Raw genomic sequence first — 21962 nt, forward strand, 5'->3', positions numbered from 1 at the left:
CTTGATTCCAGTCGGGCGTATTTTGGACACGCCCCCGGAAGTTCATTCAGAAAACACATTGAGTGCAGTATTATCGGATTTGTTATTATTATTTTATTTTATTTTTTTGTATTTTAAAAATGACACTAAAATTTTAGAACAGAATGGCCACAAAACGCAAAATAGAGATAATTGTCCCTGCCGAGGAAAGCGACCAGCTCCTGATTCGTCCACTGTGAGTTAATTTCTATTTTTTAGATATATGCACATACATATAAATATTATATTTTATGGCTGATTCATTGTGCCACCATAAAACCACATACATGCACTGATACCGTATTTGGCTCATGTTGCAGCGGTGCTGGGCAGGAGGTTGGGCGGTCATGCATTATCCTGGAGTTCAAAGGAAGGAAAATTATGGTAAAATAAATAATAACAAATAATTGGTTATACACTTATATCAATAGCAATAATAACTATATTACGGTTACCTGTTTGAAGGAGTACAAAGTGCAATTTTTTGTTTTTGATCCATTCATTCAATACAATTAAATTAATTTTATTATTTTATATATTTTGACATATAGTTGCCATTGTAGTATTTCATGTCCGAAAGCAGCATTGATGCAGATTGGATTTAAATGAACAAAGCTGTATTTGTGTGTGGCAGCTGGACTGCGGCATTCACCCTGGATTGGAGGGGATGGACGCTCTCCCATACATAGATTTGATTGACCCAGCTGAGATAGACCTGCTGCTGATCAGCCAGTGAGGCTCAACTGCCCTGTCTCCTTTACATTTTCACATTTTTCCTGCACAGAAACGACAGTTTAGATCTCTAATTATTGCTGGTTTTATGTGTTCTCATTTCAGCTTCCACCTGGATCACTGTGGAGCTCTGCCCTGGTTCCTCCAGAAGACCAGCTTTAAAGGGAGGACCTTCATGACTCATGCCACTAAAGCCATCTACCGCTGGCTCCTATCAGACTATGTTAAAGTCAGGTAGGGGCAAAGGTGCCTAGAGACAATTACCTTTTAATTGCAGTGCAGCATACAGTCATATTTTTATTATTATTGCAGTAACATCTCGGCAGACGACATGCTTTACACTGAAACCGACCTGGAGGAGAGCATGGACAAGATAGAGACAATCAACTTCCACGAGGTCAAAGAGGTGGCTGGGATCAAGTTTTGGTGCTACCACGCTGGTCATGTGCTGGGAGCTGCTATGTTCATGATTGAAATAGCTGGAGTCAAAGTAAAATTGCTGTTGTTTAATCGATAATGATAAGAAAGGATTGTTCGCTTAATTTTTTTTAAAAAGCTAACCTACATGTATATTCCCCATCTCCTTTTCCCTCCAAAGCTTCTGTACACAGGAGACTTTTCCCGCCAAGAAGACAGGCACCTCATGGCAGCTGAGATCCCCAGTGTCAAACCTGACATCTTAATCATAGTATGACATTATTTAACTATAATAAGTCATATTGAACACCTTTTTAAAAGGCTCCGTAGGTGATCGAAACATAGTCAGAAACTATTATTTGTCTTTCTGCAGGAGTCCACCTACGGCACTCACATCCATGAAAAAAGGGAAGAGCGAGAAGCTCGGTTCTGTAACACCGTCCATGACATTGTCAACAGAGAGGGTCGCTGTTTAATCCCTGTGTTTGCTTTGGGACGAGCACAGGAACTGCTGCTTATCTTGGGTTAGAAGTCATGTTTGACTCCCTGATACTGAAAATGTGATAATGTGTGTCAATATTGTTAACCTCAATGTTCAAATTTATGTTTAGCACTGGATTTCCTCTGATAGTTATGACTTTGGTTATTTGTCTTCTCTTTATCCCATTATCACTCATAGAAGTCTGTAAGATTGGGTTTAATGTTCTCTTGCAGACGAGTACTGGCAGAATCACCCAGAGCTCCATGACATCCCCATCTATTATGCTTCTTCCCTGGCCAAGAAGTGCATGGCTGTGTACCAGACATATGTTAACGCAATGAACGACAAGATCCGCAAGGCCATAAATATCAACAACCCTTTTGTCTTCAAGCATATCAGCAATCTGAAGGTAGAGACTGTCACAGAAACCCTGTGCATATTCTCAGGCTTGACTGTCTCTCTCCAAAAATAAAGCAGCACTGTCTATTCTTTCCAGAGCATGGATCACTTTGATGATATTGGCCCCAGCGTGGTGATGGCGTCTCCGGGCATGATGCAGAGCGGGCTCTCCAGGGAGCTCTTTGAGAGCTGGTGCACCGACAAGAGGAATGGAGTTATCATCGCCGGTTACTGCGTGGAGGGCACACTCGCCAAGGTTAGAGCACAGCAGGACAGCAAAAAAAAATTTTCTGAGCAAAGTGGGAAAAGATGCTGTGATCTAATAATCGATATGCTGATTCAATTGCACCAGATTGCCGTTATTTACAGCAATTTTCAAGCCATCAAATTTAAAACTCAGAAGCTGTGACAAAAGACAGGAATTACTCATTTTTTAAAGAAAAGAAATTAAGTTGCCACAAGAAGAAGGAAAAAAAGTTTTCAGTGTTCTTTGTTCATTTTCTCTAATAAAAATGAATCGAACATGTGAAGTTTTTAGGTCATTAATTTGGCAAAGCAATCAAACTGAAGGCTCTAAAAGCAATTTACGTGCCATTTTCTTTAACTATTTTCTAAATCCTTTCACTGACTAAATGATTTATCAAGAAGATAATTGTAAAATCAGTCCTCAGTTATTTGCACACTCTACAGCACATCATGTCTGAGCCCGAGGAGATCACCACCATGTCGGGACAGAAGCTGCAGCTAAAGATGTCGGTGGACTACATCTCCTTCTCCGCCCACACTGATTACCAGCAGACCAGCGAGTTCATCAGAGCCCTCAAACCGCCACATGTGGTATGAGAAGAAAACAGTGTGGTGAAATTCACAGTTCTCTTGACTCGTCTTTTTTTGTCCTTTGCATAAAATGTTGCACATGTTTAATTTCAGATCCTGGTACATGGGGAGCAGAATGAGATGGCGCGCCTGAAAGCCGCGCTGATCAGAGAGTACGAGGATAACGACGAGGTTCACATCGAAGTCCACAACCCTCGCAACACTGAGGCTGTCACGCTGAACTTCAGAGGAGAGAAGCTGGCTAAGGTGCAGTACGCTTTTTGTGATCAGCAGTCGCTGAATTGTGCGTATGCTTTTTAATGACACTGTTAAAAATGACAAATCCACTGAAAATGGATACACTTCTCTTCTCAGGTGATGGGCTCACTGGCTGATAAGAAGTGTGTTCAGGGTCAAAGGGTATCAGGCATACTGGTGAAGAAGAATTTCAACTACCACATCCTCAATCCCTCTGACCTTTCCAGTAAGTTCACTTTCATTGTCCCCAGATGGAGAACAGGGCCACCAAAGCATTTTAGTAGCGTTGATGCTTCATGACTCTGTCATTGTTTTGGGGTATTTGGCCTCAAAACTAAACCAAAGTAGACTATGAATGAATGAATGAAACATTCCTCCTCTCGGAGCTGTACTGACCTGATCTGTCTGTTCTGCAGCGTACACAGAGCTGGCCATGAGTACAGTGAAACAGACCCAGGCCATCCCCTTCACTGGACCCTACTCACTGCTTGTCTGCCATCTGAGGAATCTCACAGGTAAGACTGCGTGACCATTTCTGTGGGAATCTCGATGACCATCTCTGCAGACAGTAGACTGTCTGAGACCATCCAAACTCATAAAAAGAAACAAAAAAACACAACTGCCCACATTGTTGCAGTTTGACACGTACTGCAACCTTTTGAGTTTTGTCAGCGTGTGAGTGATTTTTACCCCGTAGTGGTGACCGTCTTTCTCAGGTGATGTTGAAGAGCTGGACGGAACTGAGAAGAACACTTTGAAGATCTTTAAAAACATCACTCTAATCCAAGAGGCCGGCATGGTGCTGCTAGAGGTGAGAGCCCACAACGTAGCGCTGTGCTTTTCACACCAGTGTGCAAAACTGGGAGTCCTAAATGTATTTCTTTAGAGGATAGACACAGGGTTTGATATCACTGAAACACTCTAATAATCCTTTTAACAAGGTAAGAAGGTGAACACTGCACCAGTGTGCCACGTAATAGCAACTACTCATTTATGTTTTCTGCTGCTTTCCACGTGCATGTGTCCAGTGAACTACAATCCTGGGTTTGGTTCGGTGCAGACTATTGACTGGATCACTCTCCTTTGTAGCCATATAAAATCTAAGGGACAACTTTATGATTGGTTATTTCTGCTCCTAGCCACAGATTTTTAAAGGGAGTGTACGTTGTGATGCTCAGAGACAGCTTGGGACTTGTGTTTTATTAATTTGTCTTTATCTGCTGTTTCAGTGGATAGCTAACCCTCTAAATGACATGTATGCTGATGCTGTCACCACCGTGGTACTGGAGGTGCAGTCCAACCCAAAGGCTCAAAAAGGTCAGCTTGGTTATATAGACCCATATAAAAGATGGATGTAGGTAAGATGAAATCGCACACTGGTTTGTTCACACACACTTTGAAGCCTGAAATTAAACAGTTTGGCTGTGACATTTGAGCTAAGGGCTGTTGAAATCCCCAATCCACCTGATGTCATAGAAGTCATAGTCTTGGTGATTCTGGCCATTAGATTGTTTCTTTAATCATTTCTTTTGGTCGATGATCATGCACTCCTTGTTAGTTTTTGGTTTTTATGACATATTAAGTTCCCCTTTGTTTTTCTCCTTGCTATAATCAGGACCTTTGGATGTGTAATACACCTATTATGGTCTAGCATCCAGAAACTGCACAAATGGATTGGGTTCTGTGCACAAAGTACTCATGCACTATATTAACAGTTCACTCAGAACTTTATATATGGGATTGTTATCACGAATACCCATGAAACACCTGGAGTTGCTTCATGGCACACTTTTTGGGAATTATTGTCTTTAATCCTGCATTTGTGTGATTGAAAAGTGTGTGCAATGACACAGTTTTAAAGATTTGGCCTAAATAATTCTGGAGTGAATGAGCCTAAACATGATGACCGGACTAGTGACACCATATAACCTGTGACTCTCACACATGCACGTATGACTTGCCAGTTTCAGCTGAAACAATTTCAGTGTTTCAAACCATGTTCCAGAGTTTTTAGTTCACCATTCATGAGGTTTCAAGAAGAAAATGAAAGACAGATCTGAATGTTTGAAAGTGTTTTGGAAAAACTCTGTAAAGATTAGATGAACAATACTCAAAGGATAAATCCAACTGGTTTATTTTGTTAGATAAGTTGAACAAAAAGTTAAACAAGCAAGTAAATAAAGAAACAAGGTAAAATGAAGTAAGAGCAAAAAAGTTAACAAGTAAATAAAGAAACAAGGTAGAGGAGAGAAAACCCCAACAATCCCCTCTGAGCAAGCACTAGGCGACAGTGGGGAGGAAAAACTGCCTTAAAACGGGCAGAAACCTCCGGCAGAACCAGGCTCAGGAGGGGGCAGTCAACTGCCGGGACTGGTTGGGGGGGTGAACAGAGGTGGAGCAAGATGAGGCTACATCAGTTGAAGAAGCAGTATTGTCCCTCTACCGGAAAAAGCTGAAGAATTTTTTCTTCTTTTTCATGGACTTTTCCACGAGGGCCTTTTTGTCCAGGATGAGGGTTCTCAACTCATCGATGGTTTCGGTGTTTTGCCTCTCTAGTTTCTTGCATGTTTGTTCCACCTGTTCTAATGTTGCTTGTGTTTCTTCAAGCTTTTCTTTGAGGTCTTTGGATGTTGCCTCCTGTGTCAGCTTTGCCTTCTGCAGGTCTGCATTTCTCAGTTGATCTTCTTTGTGCAGGCCTTCTAGCTGCTCATTTCTTTTCTGGATATCGTGGAGCGTACACTGCAGGTCTTCATGCGTTCTGTCTTATTTTTGCTTTTGGGCCTGCATTTCTGTGTTTTCCCGCTTCAAGTTGTTGAATTCCAACAATATCCCCTTAATGAGCTCTGAGTTGTTTTTTGCCATTTGATCGATCCTTTTCTGCATCTGTGAGCATCGTTTTTCCAGTGTTTCCTTTTCTCCCTCCAGCTCACTTGTTTTGACCTTCAGTTCATTACAGACTTCTTGCATTTTTTGATTTTTACTCTCAAAGTCCTTGATAATGCACTTTTCTTCTGTCAGTCTTTCTTGCTTTTGCTCTTTCTCTTGAAGGAGGTCTTTCTTTTGGACCAGTGTTTGATCCAACCTTACCTTCACCATTCTGTACTTTTCCTGCATGCCTTGGAGTTCGCGCTGCAGGTCGTTTTGCTTTGTGTCCTGTTGTTCCTTCTGTTGGAGGACTTCTTTATTTTTTTCTTCAGCTTCATCAAGCTTTTTTTTGGAGCAGGTGATTCTTTTGGTCCATGTATTAGAGATCCCACTCTATCTTATCAATCGTCGCTTTCCTGCCTTGAAGCTGCTCGGACATTTCTTTAACTTCAGCGCTCTTTTTCTTGTTTTCTTTGATGAGGAATACAATCTGCTCTCTGGCTTGAGCAAACTTGATCCCCCAGCCCTCATTAATAATGTTGATGTCGGGCTGGCGCTGTAGTGTTTCTTCCAGGTGTTTGTTTTGTGTTTCCATCTGTAAGCACTTCTTCTCCAGGTGAACTTTTTCTTTTTCAATTTGTTGAATTTTGTTCTGGAGATGCTTGTTTTCATTCCTACTCTCCTGTAATGCCCTTTGGATGGATAAGAGGCCATTTGGAGAAATTGGCCGGCCACGCGTTGAAGGAGAGGCGGCGTAATCTTTTTGTCTTGGTTGCCGTAATCTTGGATACATGTTGGCGTTTGTATCCGATGACTCTGAGAGGTTTCCAAATTTTTCTGTAGTGAACGTTTGAAGGCTGCAAACAAACGAACTAAAAATTGCTGTTTCTCACCCCTACTTAAGGAAAAACTTCAAAGGATCAAAGATCCTTGTGACATCATCACTCCTAAGCCAATCAGATTGTCACATGACATTTTGAAATGTGGAATGGGGATATATATTTTTTTAAACAGTTTTCAAATTTAACTTAATATTTAAGTGTTTCTTACTTGACCCGCTTAGTCGATTAAAAAGTTAATTGCCACGAATACCCCTAATGTTATATAACAGACCACAGAAAAAAGACAGGTTTTTTTTCTACGTGACAGAGCTATAATAAATGTTTAGTTTTTTTTAATCATCCTACTTTTTATAAAAGGGAACATTATTTAAAGAATATGTATTTAATTAAAAAACTCTGTATTCATCTAAAGGGTATAACAAGAAGGGTGACCTTCCTGCTCGAAAATGAAATGACCAAAATAAATGTATTTCTCTGCAATTACAAACTCTGTGTAAACAGTCTTGGTGTCAAAATAAAGCTAACACTAGTGAGATGTCATCAGAGCTGTAAATATTACTGCAGAAGTTACTGTGACTCAAACATAGAAAATTTGATTTTTTATTTCCCTCACCTAATTTTTAAAAGTATTTTATAGCAGCGGTCCCCAACCCCCGGGCCTCGGACCGGTACCGGTCCGTGAGTCGTTTGGTACCGGGCCGCGAGAGTTGAGGCTCAGGTGTGAAATGTATAGTTTTCAGGGTTTTTATCGGTTTTCAGCGTTATTTTGTTATCGTTTTTATTGTTTACTCGGTTTTCCTGGGTCTCTTCACGTGTGTTATGAATAAATTTTCTTTTTTTCGGTACCGGTACTAGTTTTATTTTGTTGTATTTATCCGCGACACCTTAAAGGCCGGTCCATGAAAATATTGTCGGGCATAAACCGGTCCGTGGCGCAAAAAGGTTGGAGACCGCTGTTTTATAGCATATAACACCTTTGAAAATATGCTTTGGTTCCCATTTAAGTCCAGAAAATCCTAAATCAAGATATGGATATTACCTGTCCACAGATTCATGGTGACGTAACTGCTCTTTTAACTGTCTGGTGTCTTTGCTTTGTTTGTTGTTTGCAGACATGGTTTACATGAGCTTTTAGCTGAGATTCAGAGGTTTCTGTGGACACTACTCATGTCAGCACTTATATTTCGGACCTCGTGTTATAATCGATTAAACGCGATCTCCTCCCTTTTGCCCCCATTTTTGATGTTTTGGGTGCAAATGATCAGGCATTACATTCTCATAATAAATCAGATAAGATACTGCAAATAATTAAGCATACTATACTTTGTCATATATATTATGTTACATGTGACCATAATTTAAAAAAAATATTTAAAAGATATATAGTCTTAGTCTTTAATTGAAGAATGTTTTTACTAAAGTCATAAATCAAATGAAAAGCAGGGAAATTATAACATAAAAACTGACATTTTTTGCTGTAAGAGGAGTCGCCCCCTAAGGGCCATTAGAAGTACTGCATTGGTTTCACATTTCAGAACTCGATGTTACATCCATCTTTTAAACACAGTTAACAAAGCGCCATTAAGCACGTGGTGTACACGTGTGTTTAGTTGCTGCTGTAAGTTTGAGGCGGGTGCTATCTGGTTAATGCCAGTGATCTGCTTTCTGCCTTATGAGCAGTGATGGAGACCCAGAGCAGCACTATGGACATGGATGTTTTCCATACTCGGCTAGAAGTCATGTTGCAGTAAGTGACAGAATAAATCCATAAAACATTTTTATAATGCAGTAGCATGAATATTTTTATGGAAATGAAGTTCCTCGGATAAATAGTTGCTAAGCTCTTAATGAATTATGTTATTTGTCTGCTGTCTGTTTTCAGGGACATGTTTGGAGAAGAATGCGTGAACTTCAGCGATGGTAAAATCATCTCTGTGACTGTGGACGGGAAGACGGTGCAAATTTGCTTGAAAACAAGGGTGAGGGTCTTTTGTCCTGTTAATGGGAGCTGCTGATTTGGTGTTTGAGTATGTCGCTGACTTCTTATCCCCTCACCAGTCTGTGTGCTACGAAGATGAATGCACAGAGGACGATTCACTCAGAGAGATGGTGGAACTGGCGGTGCAGCGGCTCTATGACGCTCTAAACCCCGTTATCTGAAGAAAGACACACACCTGCCTGCGGGTCTCCAGACATTGTTAGTGATCAGATATACACACACAGTTGGGACATCGTGTTAATGTAGATTAAAAACAAAATGCTGTGATTTGCATTGAAAAACACATTTTATCCACAGAGCATAGAAAACATCAAATGTTTAAACTGAGAAAATGTATGATTAGCTCAAGACGAGCTCATTTTTACTTGGATGGCAGCATCACTTCTTAGGAAAGTTGGAACAGTCATGTTTATCCACCAGATTGTCTGTTTTATGTATTGTAGATGATGAGACAGTCTTCGTAATTTTACAGAGGAACATTCTGAAATTGTTCCACAGTTTACAGAGCTGTTTCACAGACTGAAGAAACACAGTAACAAGTGAGCAAGACTGACTTGCGAGAATAAGCTATGTGATGTTATTTAACAGATTCTTGTGTTGTTTGTATTGTAAGCACTTTTAATTATAAAATACATCATTATGTTAACTGCGTTTGAGTGTAGATTTACTGCAGGTTTCATTTGACCTGAGTTCATTATTAATATGCACTGATATGACTTGTTTACTTTTAAATGTGATGATGTGTGTGAATTTCTAAATGCACTACATGTGCTGTAAGTATTTGTTGTTTTAAGAAGGCTTCTACTTTAAAAACAGTGTTGTGTTTACTTTTGTCGATTTTAAATATACAGTATTCATTGTAATCGTGTGATCTTTGGACATACACATGCTTGTTTTATGTAATTTAATATTTATTTTTGTTTTAAAATCTGTTCTCACTAAAAGCACTACATGCATTGACAAAATCAAATAAAAAGAGGCAACACAAACAGTGCCCATAAGTCTTTTATTCATTAAATATCTGAAAAAATATACCCAGTAATTTCACAATAAATATAATCAAAGGCACATTCTTTAAAAATAACCATCTGATTTTAACCATAAAGTTGCTTTAATTCCCATTTTGGCTGGACTTTCAAGATATTACCACACCCTTTACTTATATTACTATAAATATGTCATAAATAGTAACACATTACCATTGAAGCTTGGCTTGTCATTAACATTTGTATAATTTCTACCAGACAAATGACTTTATTAAAGCCAAAGGAGCTGAAGTGAACGGTTGTAAACCAACCACCGAAGCGCTGCTGTGCAAAAGGTAATACAGGATGAACCAAGACCACAAGTGATTTCTATTTTGTCATATTTAACCTCTTCTATATGATGTATTCACAAACAGCAAATGTGCATGTTGCACATATAACTTTTTTTGCTGATCAAAGCTCCAGAATGAGCTATTTTTAACAACACATTTGAACGGGGGAAAAAAAAGCTTTAACTAATGGATGCTTGTTGTTTATTTTCATGACAATTTACTACCCGACTTAAAATTAGGTGAAATGTTTAATAGTGTGATCAGTGGAGGAGTTTCAAGGGGGACCACAGTGTCCCTCATTTCCCAGCAGATTTATTCATCCCCGTTTTAAGTTGATTAGTAAACCTATGGCTACCACCAGCAGCATACCAACTCCCAGCTCCATCATCTTGCCCATTTCCTTCTCGCCTATAGTGTCCTGTTTCTTCTTCAGTATCTCCTCTTTGCGGACTCGGATGTCTCTTTGCCTCTGCAGCTGCTCGCTGTAGTGGGACTTGTAGAACTGGTCGAAATCAAAGATGCCTCCTCGGCCGTCTGGGTCCACCACGGAGCGTCGGCTGTCGGTTTGCCGTCTGCCTGCGCTCCCGCTCGTGTCCTTGACGGAAGGCCTGACTGTAGCGGTGAGGTCTGCCAGACTCAATAGTCCCAGGTCATATTTCTTCCTGAGCCCCTTGTTTCCCAGCACGGTGTAGGCCTCGCTGATCTCCGAAAAGCGGACTGTGGCCTCTTCGCTGCCAGTGTTTCTATCCGGGTGGTAGGTGAAGGACTGCTTGTAGTACGCTGTTTTTATCTGGGTTCGAGTGGCGGAAGGTGCCACTTCAAGGATATCATAGTAGCCAGTTTTGGTTTTGTAAAGAGGCTCGGATCTGGCTCCATCACCGCTGTAAGCCCTGATAAATGACCGCTGCCCGTGTTGCCAGTACAAATGCTGACTATAAGGGCTCTGCTGTCGGCGGAAAGTGCGGGGCGAAGTCCTCCAAAACCCGGCGCGTCTCCACTGTCGAGACAGATTCCTGTTTTCTCTTTGTACCTGGTTCTTATTATAAAGAGAAAACTCCTCAGGAACATAGTAATGGTAATTTTCTGCAACCGCTCCGTTCTCACAAATAGCACCAAGCACCGGCTTTACACTTGTGTAACCGTCCCGAGAAGCTAGAGCACGGTCTGTGTGCGCGGCGTCTTTGGCTCCATACGGCCTGCCATTATTACTATCACCCCAAAGAAGCCCTGCTGGCAAAGGCGAACCGTGTGAGGCACCTTTCTCGTGTTTACTGTGGCTGACACGTAGGCAGTAGTTATTTAATTTGTGTAAGAAACCGTGCGCCCTCCTTCCAAAACAACTCCTGACCTCCGCCATGTTTCCTCTGACGAGTGCTACGTTCGAAGCGTGTGTCGGGTAATCTCGGGGAGTTTTTGTCTTCTTCTTCTGTATAGGGTTTACTGGCGGTCGGCAAACAGCAAAATGGTGCATTACCGCCACCAACTGGTGTGGAGTGTGGACTGAAAGAAAGAAAGAAAGAAAGAAAGAAAGAAAGAAAGAAAGAAAGAAAGAAAGAAAGAAAGAAAGAAAGAAAGAAAGAAAGAAAGAAAGAAAATCCAAATTCTCCCGAACAAATGGGTCTGCCTTAAAAACCAAAATACAGCCTGATAACTTTCACCTATAGAGGTCGTGCGAAACAAATCAAGTCGAACTTCACTTCCAATATAAAAGAAAAAAAAAAGAAAAAAAAGTATTTCTATTTATTGAATACTTTCTCTCTTTTTAAACTGGGACGTAGAAACACTGAAATAAGAGGTCATGCATAAATAAACTAAAAATCAAGACACTTATATGTAATCAATTATCATCTAGCTTCTTAATGAGAGAAAGGTGAAGCCAGATACATCAGTAAAAAATATGGACACTCTAAGTGACTTAACAACAGTGATGGGAATAAAGGCGTTACAACTAACAGCGTTACTAACGGCATTACTTTTTTCAGTAACGAGTAATCTAACTAATTACTATTCCTATCGTTACAACACCGTTACTAACAAGAAAATGCGGAGCAGTCACGTTACTATTTTTCAACAAACAGACGGTTGAAGCTGTGTTTAGGTTACTGCACCTTATATCAGTTGCACGGAAGTAGCTGTAAGTAATCTGGACGCTAGAGCTGGGCGATAGAACGATAACGATATGTATCGCGATATAACTTTTACTCGATAGAGAAATTAAGCTATCGCGATAGACCTCGCCGCTCTTGTCCTCTTAAAATAAAATAAAAATTAAAATAAAAAAAAAAGGTCAGCCAATCCAAACTAAGTAGCGCAGAGCCGAACCAATCACAGCCGCAGCGTCACGTCGCGTGACTTGTTACGTACAGCACAAGTGCCAAGCCGCAAGTGTGTTTGTTTGGGAAGCAGCCAGCGGGTAATGGAGCCAGCGCGTAATGGAGGAAATGAGTGTGCCGACTAGAAAAATCAACCGAGCGTGACCGAAGAGAAAACAGATGATGGTTCCAACGCCGGAGAGATTGTCGAACGGAAGAGCCATAGAAGTTCCGTAGTGTGAAGGTATTTCGACTATTTCAAGTCTGACAAAAAACAGAGTAGCACGCACTGTAAATTGTGCCGAAAGCAAGTCTGGAAATACAATAAACTGGTGCATGCGTCACACTGCGCGCCACGTTATTGTTTCGGTGAAATGAATTTCTACAATACTGTTACTGTTAATTCTACTCTCTGCAGTGTTTAAATGCTTACATATACACACAGTTACTGTCCCTCCACACATACGACTCTGTTCTGCTTCTATGCCCCAGCTTTGTTTACTTTTTCCCACCGAGGCTTCTAGACTTCTGATTGGCCAACATTTCTGCACGGTTAGGAATCCAGCGCCACCTGCTGCTTTGGCATGTTCATAGCAGCGTTTTCCTTCATTTCTCCCTTTATGTGTGGACGGGATTATTTTTTTAAAACGAAAACGGAAAATCTCCGTTTTCAAAAATACCCGTGTACGTGTGGACGTAGCCTCAGTCTCTGACTGGAAGCGCTAATTCGTCATTCGGCTTTTGTCAGACTAAAGTAACTGTTAAAACTGTTTGAAAAGCTCAGCTATACAACAAGGAGAGATTGAGAATTTCCTTTTAGTTCTCAGTTTATTTGATATTGACAAAAGTTAGTCAGTTTTGTCTGTTCTTCTGTAAAACAAACTAAGATTTATTTTTAGAATTAATATTTTGTTTCTAAGTGGAATTGACAATTTAGTCTGTTTCGTTTGTTCTATTTTGAAACTTAAACGCTTTAGCGGCTGCCTTTTGTGTAGTTTGCAATATTTGCCTTTATTTATCTGAAAAAGTCTCATGTTCCTTAAGTACATCTACCCTGTTGAACTTATTATGAGAAATAAATATTTAAATAAAAACAAGCTGCTGATTATTTCACATTTTACTTGTGAGCAACGGCACATTTAAATCTTACAAATATAGTTATTTGGCTTATATCGTGATAGATATCGTTATCGCCTGAAATGAAAAAAAAAACATATCGTGATATGAAAAAATCTCATATCGCCCAGCTCTACTGGACGCTACAGCTTTAAGTAGCTGCGCGTGCTCCTGCGGGTGGCAATCACTTTCTGCCCAACGATCACTTTTTTGCACAACACCTGGAGCTAAGGGGGCAAAAGAATCGCATGAGTGCTGCTGTTTAACTGAGGAAGAATAAAGTAGTCGTAGTCGGTAAGCCAATCACATGACCACTTCAAGATGACAAAGCAACAAGGTGATATTTTTAAATTTTGAATTTTTAAATTGTGTTGATAGGCCACGTAAAACCAGAGTCATGATAAACAATATATACATGGCGTTTTTTCCTCAATAGTTTTGTCAAGTTTACTGTCTAAGGACAGCGCTAGCAAGCACTCTGCTTATGACCAAAAAAAGAAAACAAAAACCCACCCCTTTGGTGTTGGTGGAAAAATTCACAATGTCCACCAATCAAAAACTGATAGGGCAACCTGACATTTGGTTGTTTAGGAAGAGGGGGAAGTTTTAGGAGTGATGAGAGAGAGAGAGAGCAGAAAAAGAGAAAGAGAGCGAGTTTTGAGATGTGAGAGGTTTGTGACGCTTAACATGTTTGGAGTGTGTAGTTAATGTGTTGTCTCGTGTAGTTAGTTAGTGCGTAGTGTTGTGTGTGTGTGTGTCATAACAATGAGGTGACTGCTGTCTGCAGGTATCAGGCTGTGATGTTCTCCTTTATAGTGGACAGAAATTATTTTTTCGGAGTGGCACAAATAATTTGTGTGGCATCTTATTGAATGCAGAACAGCTGATTGTTCTGTAAATAGTTTGAAATGGTTATTTAAAAAAGGGTAAAAGGTAAATGGCTGCAAATAACTTTGTCTGCGAAACTTGTGCATATGATTTTAAAATTGGCAATTTATATTAAAGTTATGAAATATGATTAAATAAACATGTTTGTGGTTGTTACAAAAAACTTTTCTACTTGGGATTTATGTTTTTTGTCTGATTTTGGATCAATTTTATTAATACAGTATGTCAAAATGAAAACATAACTGTAAATTCAAACACGTGAGGTTGTGCTGAAAACAATGATACCAAACAAGGCAAAGTAAATAGTTTTTAACGGTGAAATGTAGAGGAAACATCAAATGTAATGAAAAATGACCAATTATACCCTGGACCCCAGAGGGTTAATTTTTTTTTAAAAGTAACGCAATAGTTACTTTATAAGTAATTCATTACTTTTAGAATATTGTAACTCAGTTACCAACTCAGTTACTTTTTTGAAGAAATAATTAGTAACTATAATTAATTACTTTTTCAAAGTAACTTGCCCAACACTGCTTACCAATATAAATATCACTGAAAAATGATATGACATATATTAGTGGACATGCAAATGTCAGACTTTAATGTCAATTTTATTTCTATAGCACATTTGAATGCAACAAGGTTGAGCAAAGTGCTTTATAAGTTGGTCAAACCAAAAAAGATAAAACCGTAGATCGATCGAATTAATGGAATAAATATGGAATAAAAACAAACAAAAACAATAAAATGAGCTATATTGGTGGCGGGGTTAGCACAGAGAGACAGATAACCATTCACCATCCACAATCATAACATAAAAAAAACACATGGTACTCAAACTTAACCCAAGTTAAAAAAAAAAAAAAAAAAAAAAGCGACCAGAGCAAAACAAAACACACAAGTAAAATATATGTGTCAAAAACAAAGACATAGCCTAACATATTAGAAAACCTAGCCTTATTGTAAGGCTGTATTTGTTGTTTGGTTAAAATGTAACTAGTTATAAAAACATTATAACTTGACTGACTTAAATTTCATAATTTCTAGAAGATTCTTTTGTCCTCAAATATAATGATTAAATAATAACAATTTAACGTATATATTTTGACAAATCTATTCTAAATCAATTAAAAAAAAAAAAAAGAATGCATTTTTATTGTGAAGGATGCCGTTTGATCCTAACCGGAAGTGAGTGCGGTCTTCTTTGTCGTCGTAAAACATTTCATACCAGCGTTTCGGATCCACTTAGTGCCTGCGTTAACAAATGCAGCGATGCCCCTTTTTTATGGTCTTTCTCAGGTAACTTCAGCTACTGACTTAGTACACTGACTGCATCATGGTTAACCTCTGCTGTCTCTGCTGCGGTGAACTCCCTGAACCCCGCCCCCCTCCTCCGGGAGCAGCGCGGGACTCCCGCTCCGCACAGCAGCAACATCAGCAGCAGCAGCCTGCTGGCTCCGGCCCAGACGCCTCGGGGCTGAGGGGGCCACCAAAGGGGGGAGCGAACGGAGCGCTATTAGGAGCGAAGCAAGTGAATAAAAAGGAGTGAGCTTCCAGTTTCTCTCGGACATGCGAAAAAGTGCAGCATGCTCTCATCCGATCAGGACTCTGCGGAGGACGCGGCGGCCAGCGGTCTCAATGATGTTGATGGAGAAGAGGAGGAGGAGGACTCACCGGCTGAGAGTGATGTCCCGGAGGAGGTAAGAGCAGACAGATGTAGTCATTATTTTTTCTTCTCTGATAACTTCCAGAAAAGTAAGTAGTAGGTAATAAAGAGCCATATATTCATTGTTCAAATGTAGGAGGAAAAGCCACACAAAACATGCGGTTTTGTTTCATTACTGCCTTTTTGGTGCCCCGTGCAGTCATCTCTGTGCCATCACTTTCACCTGCAGCCAAACAGCATCATTGCTTCTTGAAATGTCACAATAGTTAATTTGACATAGTGGCAGCACACTCGAGTGATGTGGAAAAGTACTGTAACGACAAAAGCACAGATTATAGTCTTGCACAACACAAGTTTACATGCATGTGTCTGCATTAGTTCCTCCACGCCCTTGGTGTTTACTGTCATCGCGTAATTACTGTGCTTCTGTCTGCAGGGGGATGACTCTGACCACATTTCTGTGGTTGCAAACAACTTGTGCCTATTTTCCCCTTACATTTCCTGAGTTCAGCTTCCTGTAAACTGTCTTCATGACCAAGGATCTAGCATATATGAGTCAGCTTTTCTTTTTTATTAAAGGGTAACCTTTTTCAGATGTCGCACCTATGATGTCTGCAGTCACAAGGCTTGGGCCGCTTCAAAGTCCGCCCTCTCTGGTTCACAAGAACCGAATCCCTCATTTGCTCCACAAATAACTCAGGTGGAACCGACAGTGTAAGGCATCTCCACCCCTGTGGCAGTGCAGTAATGAATGGCTGGCTGTCAGGATAAATCCTTTCACTCCATAAAACACCAGAGGTAGTCAATGTGGAGGAATATCACCACGAGACAAAAACAAATTTAAGCATTTGAAATCAGGAATCTCAGATAATTGCTTGACAAAATGCAGTCAATTTAATTTCAGTAAATAGTCTGAGCTAAGGTTCTCTTTATGCACTCTGGAAGTTTTGACTGTTAGTGTTACTGATGAAATAGCATTCAGCCAGTGTGTTTGCTGAATAGGACTGTTTGACCGCTGCTCAGTTTTGCAAATGGGAGCACTTTATGTTTCTGTTTGGGCGCTCCGCTCCAAACCTCCCAGTGCTCCGCAGAGTGATGGATGGGTTTGTGACAAAGTGGTAACAAGAGAAGCTTTCAGGACATGTACTCAAGGGAGAGTGAAAAAAAAGTGGAAAAAAAGATACTTTTACCCTACTATTTCTTTGGGTAGCTAAAAGCTTTGAGATATATTTTATTCTTTACTAAGAACAGTATAGGCCAACTGCAAGTAGAATAAAATGGACATGTTCAAGAGAAGTACTGGTGCTTCATAACTGAAATTAACTGTGGTCCATCTATAAATTTTCTTAACTGCTTATCCTATTCAGAGGTTGCGGAGGATGGAGTCTGTCTCAGCTGTTATGGGGCAAAATGAGGCCTGCAACCTGGACAAGCAGACACCTACGGCAAGTTTAGAATCACCCATTAACCTAACATGCAGGTTTCTGGAGGAAGTCAGAGTACACGGAGAACATACAGCTCCATGCAGCCTCACCCAGCTGGTGCATGTGAAGCCAGGACCTTCTTTGTGTGAGGAGACAGAGCTATGAGCCACTGTGAACCCACTGTGTTCAGTTACAGTCGACCTCTATTTACTTTAGCTGTAATTTAGCTGTTAATGCAACTAAAATGTGTTGTTTGGAGATGGAACAAACAAACTGCTTCCATTATTGATAACTGGTGGAACTTTGTTTTGCAAAATAGCATGAAAAAAGCTTGTATCCATGCCGACACTTCCATTAAGAGTCTTTCTTTCAGGAATAAATCTTGTTTCTCTCTCAACATCATGCAATACTTGATTTCTGCCACTTTATTTTTTACCTTTATTATGGTGATCTGATTTTTACGAATACACCTGACCTTACCTAAAAAGATCAGATGCTGTCTGCCGTTGTTATTTACATTTTTATCAGATTCTATCATAGTCATGTACACCATTGTTCTCTGTATGCTGCTGTTAAGCGGCTGTCTCTGTGCGCCCGCAGGCACAAACGTTTGTCTCCAGACTCAGAAGAGAATTAGAAAATAAGACTCTTTAATAAGCAGCCGCTATTATCCAGGAACAATCTACAGAAGGTAGTCCTCCACAGTAACCGGTGTAGGATCAAGAAAAAAGTTCCCTTGATCTGCTTAATTGCTCTCATAATTGCTCTTGTTTTTGATATGGTATTGCATATGATCCGGTTAACTCACTTGTACATGTTTTACTTACATTACAGTCCCTGCTGAATCCCAGTGTTCTTCCTTCAGTGTGATTTTCTCTGTGCTTAGGTAGGGAAAAAGCGCTTCGATTTATAGCTTAACCACTTTCATTTGCATTTCTGCTGCGAGCCTTAAAATCGCTGCCATGTTTAGCGGGTTCATTGCTTTAAGTGTGTTTTTTCATTACTCTCCCCTTCATTTCTTTTCCATCCCTTTCCCTCGCTCTCTCTTTCTCTCTGCAGCAGCGTCCAGTCAAGCAGTCCCTGGGTGCTTGCGTCTGTCGGGAGTCCCACTGGCGCTGCCTGGTGCTCTCCCTGCTCATGTACAGCTGCCTGGGTGCAGTGGCCTGGTGTAAGCTGACCCGGGTCACCAAGATAAGCTTCAACTCTGCCCTCACCTCCTCTTTAACATCCTCCTTTACCTCCTCCCTGCGGGGCGCCTCTGGGGTGGGCATCGGAGGACACGCTATGATCTACCACGACAGCCCCTGCTCGGACGGCCTCATCTACATCCCCCTGGCCTTCCTGCTCATGCTCTACGTGCTGTATATTGTGGAGTGCTGGCACTGCAGGGCCAGGAGCGAGCTGCAGTGCAAGGCAGACGTGGACAGCGTGTACGAGCGGGTGCTTCGGATGCAGCGGGCCCAGCCTTGCATATGGTGGAAAGCCATCAGTTACCATTTTGTCCGGCGGACACGACAGGTGACCCGGTATCGTAACGGGGATGCGTACACCACCACGCAGGTGTACCACGAGCGAGTCAACACTCACGTGGCCGAGGGCGAGTTTGACTACAGCCACTGTGGCATGAAGGATGTATCACGTGACCTTAGAGGCCTGGAGAGGCATCCAGCCATTCGCCTGCGCTTCACCAAGTGTTTCAGCTTCACCGAGGCGGGCCCAGAAAATGATTACCTCAGCCAGAGAGCCAGGTTCTTCTCTGAAATCGAAGGTTTGGATGATTACATGGAGGCTCGGGAGGGGATGCAGCTGAAGAATGTGGACTTCAGAGAAAACCTCTTAGCCTATGTAGACCCAGACAGCATGCCTTGGTACACTTCCCAGGTTGCCTTCTGGCTGGCAGCTCTGCTCATGCTTTCCTGGCCTCTAAGAGTGCTCACGGAGTACCGCACTGCTTACGTGCACTACCGCATCGAGAAACTGTTTGGGTTGGAGTACACCCACAGCAGCCCCTCCCCTCTAGATGAAGACAGGCCTGTGGGGAGAAATATTGGTTGCGTTATTCCCAGAGTTGACACGCTGGACAGCACTGAGATGGAGTGGCACATACGCTGCAATCGCCAGGTGATTCCCAGCTACTCTGAGGCGATGCTGTTAAACATGAGGACAGGGGCTTCTAATTCATTACAAGACACGTCTTCCTCTAACTGCCTTCTACTGGACAGCAGCCAGACTGCTGAGAGCTACGGAGCGCTCCAAAGCCAGGACGACTGCGAGCAGTGCAGCGAGCTGAGCGGACAAGGAGCTGGAGGAGGCAGGAGGAGGACGATCACCAGCTCCAGCTGCTCCTCCATCCTGTCCTGCCGCGGAGCGCTGTTCCACTCGCACCTCTCCTTGGACACTTCTCGCTTTTCCCTCTGCCGCATGTACGGCTCCCATCGAGGGAGTCGCAGCAGCAATCTGACGGAGCCCTGCTGCGCGGACGAGCAGTGCTGCCGGTCGGACTCCAGCCAGCTGGCGCTCAGCAACAGTCCACCAACGTACAGAGACGCACACTTCTTTCCTGTTCTCATTGTGCACCGGTCCGAGGGCAGCGAAGGCGGGAGGGAAGTGAGGCGCTACTATGTACGGAGGGGGTCATCCTGTGTGGAGACGGCCTTGTGAGACAGTGGTTAATATCAGATATGATGGAGGGTATGGTGGGGTTCATTGCTATGTGGATCAAATATGCACTTTTAGCAAGTTTCACAGTAAAAAGAAATTAAAACAAAAGGAAACCAAGAGTGTTAATTTATTTATTTTGAAAAAAGTTACAGATAGCGATAGCACTGAACTTCATCCACATCCTGTTGCTACACCAGGGAGTCTTATCTTGGAATTTTCATGTCTTTGCTGCATGATCTGCGCATCCTGCTAATTTCATCATCTGTCATTTGCAGAAATATTTTCTGTGTGTGTGTGTGTGTGTGTGTGTGTGTGTGTGTGTGTGTGTGTGTGTGTGTGTGTGTGTGTGTGTGTGTGTGTGTGTGTGTGTGTGTGTGTGTGTGTGTGTGTGTGTGTGTGTGTGGGTGGGTGGGTGGGTGAGGTACCTTTATGGTTACAGAGCGTTGATCCATTCAGAGGCACATGTAAGAAAAAGAGGTAAAATTTAAAAAGTTGCATGTTGTTGCAGACCATTTGAAAAATTAAGACATGCCAGGTTGAAGCCAAAGACTTTTTTTAATGTTATTTTTTATTGAGACCTAGAAAAAAAACTATGTGGAACATGTGAACTGAAGACCGTGATGTGAATGTCTAAGTGAAAACAATAAAGGTGTCAAAATGTCTAAAATCCCAATGAATGTTATCACTAATAAAATGACTTTTTAATAAACTGTAACAAATATTATAACATGTGTGTCTGTGGGGCCCTCAAAGCACAAGATGAGAAAGAAAGGAGACAAAACAAGGAAACAAGATCTGAGTTAAGTTGTTTTTTTTTTTTCTCTGATCACATTGATCCAAAGCGACAATGTCACACACTCTCAGACTCACAGCTCACTGTTACGTCTCCTGTCCTTAACTGCAAGGGCACAAACTCTAAAGATAGAGTTGGGACTTCACTTCAAATAACACCAGAGGGACGAGTGGTACAAATGAAGCATATATTGATACAAAAATAAATTCAGCATGCCTTTTAGACTGGAGAGTTCATTTTCTGAATAGCAAGCTAAGTTTTTGATTCACTCTACTTTAAATTCACCCAGTCTTATTAGCATAGTAAGTAACTGCGCATTGTTAGAGACTTCAAAATGTTTTTCTAGAAGAATTTCTAGTAAAATTTGGGGTTCTAAGACTAAGATCTTTAACTGAGGAGAAAGATTTGATCCTTTTAAACTGGAAGTTATCAATCCTTTTATCTCATTCAACTCATGCAACTTATTGTAACAATTGGTGGATTTCCCCCCCCCCCCCCCCCCCCAAAAAAGAAAATGTTTAAATAGTGACATTCTTGTTATCGAATGAACAATTTTTTTCTTTCATCTGCCTACTACAAAGCACCGTTGGTAATACTCCGTTTTCCACTTATTTTCAGAGGAGATTTTCTATTTTGAAGATTGTTACACATCAATATTATTCAATTAATATTAACCAGATTAATGTTTATAAACAAATTTACAATTTTAATGTAAAACCATTCTAAATTTGCACACTACAAATTGTAGTTTGAAAAACACAAGGCCACTTAATATTTTATTTCATTTTATTTTATGTCAGGCATTTACATAATTTGCAAAAAGTCATTAGTAGGCTATATAAAATAACCTATATGTGTTATAGAGAGATCTTTGTTAAAATTATTATCATCTGAGAGGCTGATATTAGTTATTTGCCGATATATCTGTATCAGTATTTATAAGGGCCAAATAAATAT

General features: G+C 41.0%; 3 protein-coding genes across 4 annotated transcripts; 2 read left to right on the forward strand and 1 right to left on the reverse strand.

The window, feature by feature from the left end:
- The first annotated feature begins 25 nt into the window (after nucleotides 1-25).
- On the forward strand, nucleotides 26-9816 carry LOC113012754 (cleavage and polyadenylation specificity factor subunit 3). Its single transcript, XM_026153078.2, has 18 exons — nucleotides 26-214; nucleotides 339-402; nucleotides 653-750; nucleotides 856-984; nucleotides 1063-1240; nucleotides 1349-1438; nucleotides 1541-1691; nucleotides 1882-2057; nucleotides 2145-2303; nucleotides 2738-2884; nucleotides 2978-3130; nucleotides 3239-3347; nucleotides 3538-3636; nucleotides 3838-3932; nucleotides 4351-4438; nucleotides 8509-8575; nucleotides 8711-8807; nucleotides 8887-9816. The coding sequence occupies exons 1-18, from the start codon at nucleotides 144-146 to the stop codon at nucleotides 8986-8988; spliced, it is 2073 nt and encodes a 690-aa protein (XP_026008863.2). The 5' UTR covers nucleotides 26-143; the 3' UTR covers nucleotides 8989-9816.
- Nucleotides 9817-9819: 3 nt separating this feature from the next.
- On the reverse strand, nucleotides 9820-11831 carry LOC113012756 (uncharacterized). The gene has a single exon (XM_026153081.2). The coding sequence runs from the start codon at nucleotides 11614-11616 to the stop codon at nucleotides 10462-10464; it is 1155 nt and encodes a 384-aa protein (XP_026008866.2). The 5' UTR covers nucleotides 11617-11831; the 3' UTR covers nucleotides 9820-10461.
- A 4071-nt stretch (nucleotides 11832-15902) lies between these two features.
- Nucleotides 15903-20936, forward strand: LOC113012738 (transmembrane protein 151B). 2 transcript variants are annotated; one of them, XM_080294075.1, is made up of 3 exons: nucleotides 16036-16161; nucleotides 18386-18437; nucleotides 18611-20936. In XM_080294075.1, exon 3 carries the CDS (start codon nucleotides 18689-18691, stop codon nucleotides 20210-20212), a length of 1524 nt encoding a protein of 507 aa, XP_080150201.1. In that variant the 5' UTR covers nucleotides 16036-16161; nucleotides 18386-18437; nucleotides 18611-18688; the 3' UTR covers nucleotides 20213-20936. The 2 variants fall into 2 exon arrangements, with proteins under 2 accessions (XP_026008834.1, XP_080150201.1); XM_026153049.2 differs by lacking the exon at nucleotides 18386-18437 and having other exon boundaries at nucleotides 15903-16161.
- Nucleotides 20937-21962: the final 1026 nt, after the last annotated feature.

This window comes from Astatotilapia calliptera, chromosome 19, assembly GCF_964374335.1.
Source record: "Astatotilapia calliptera chromosome 19, fAstCal68.1, whole genome shotgun sequence".
Taxonomy (NCBI): Eukaryota; Metazoa; Chordata; class Actinopteri; order Cichliformes; family Cichlidae; genus Astatotilapia; species Astatotilapia calliptera.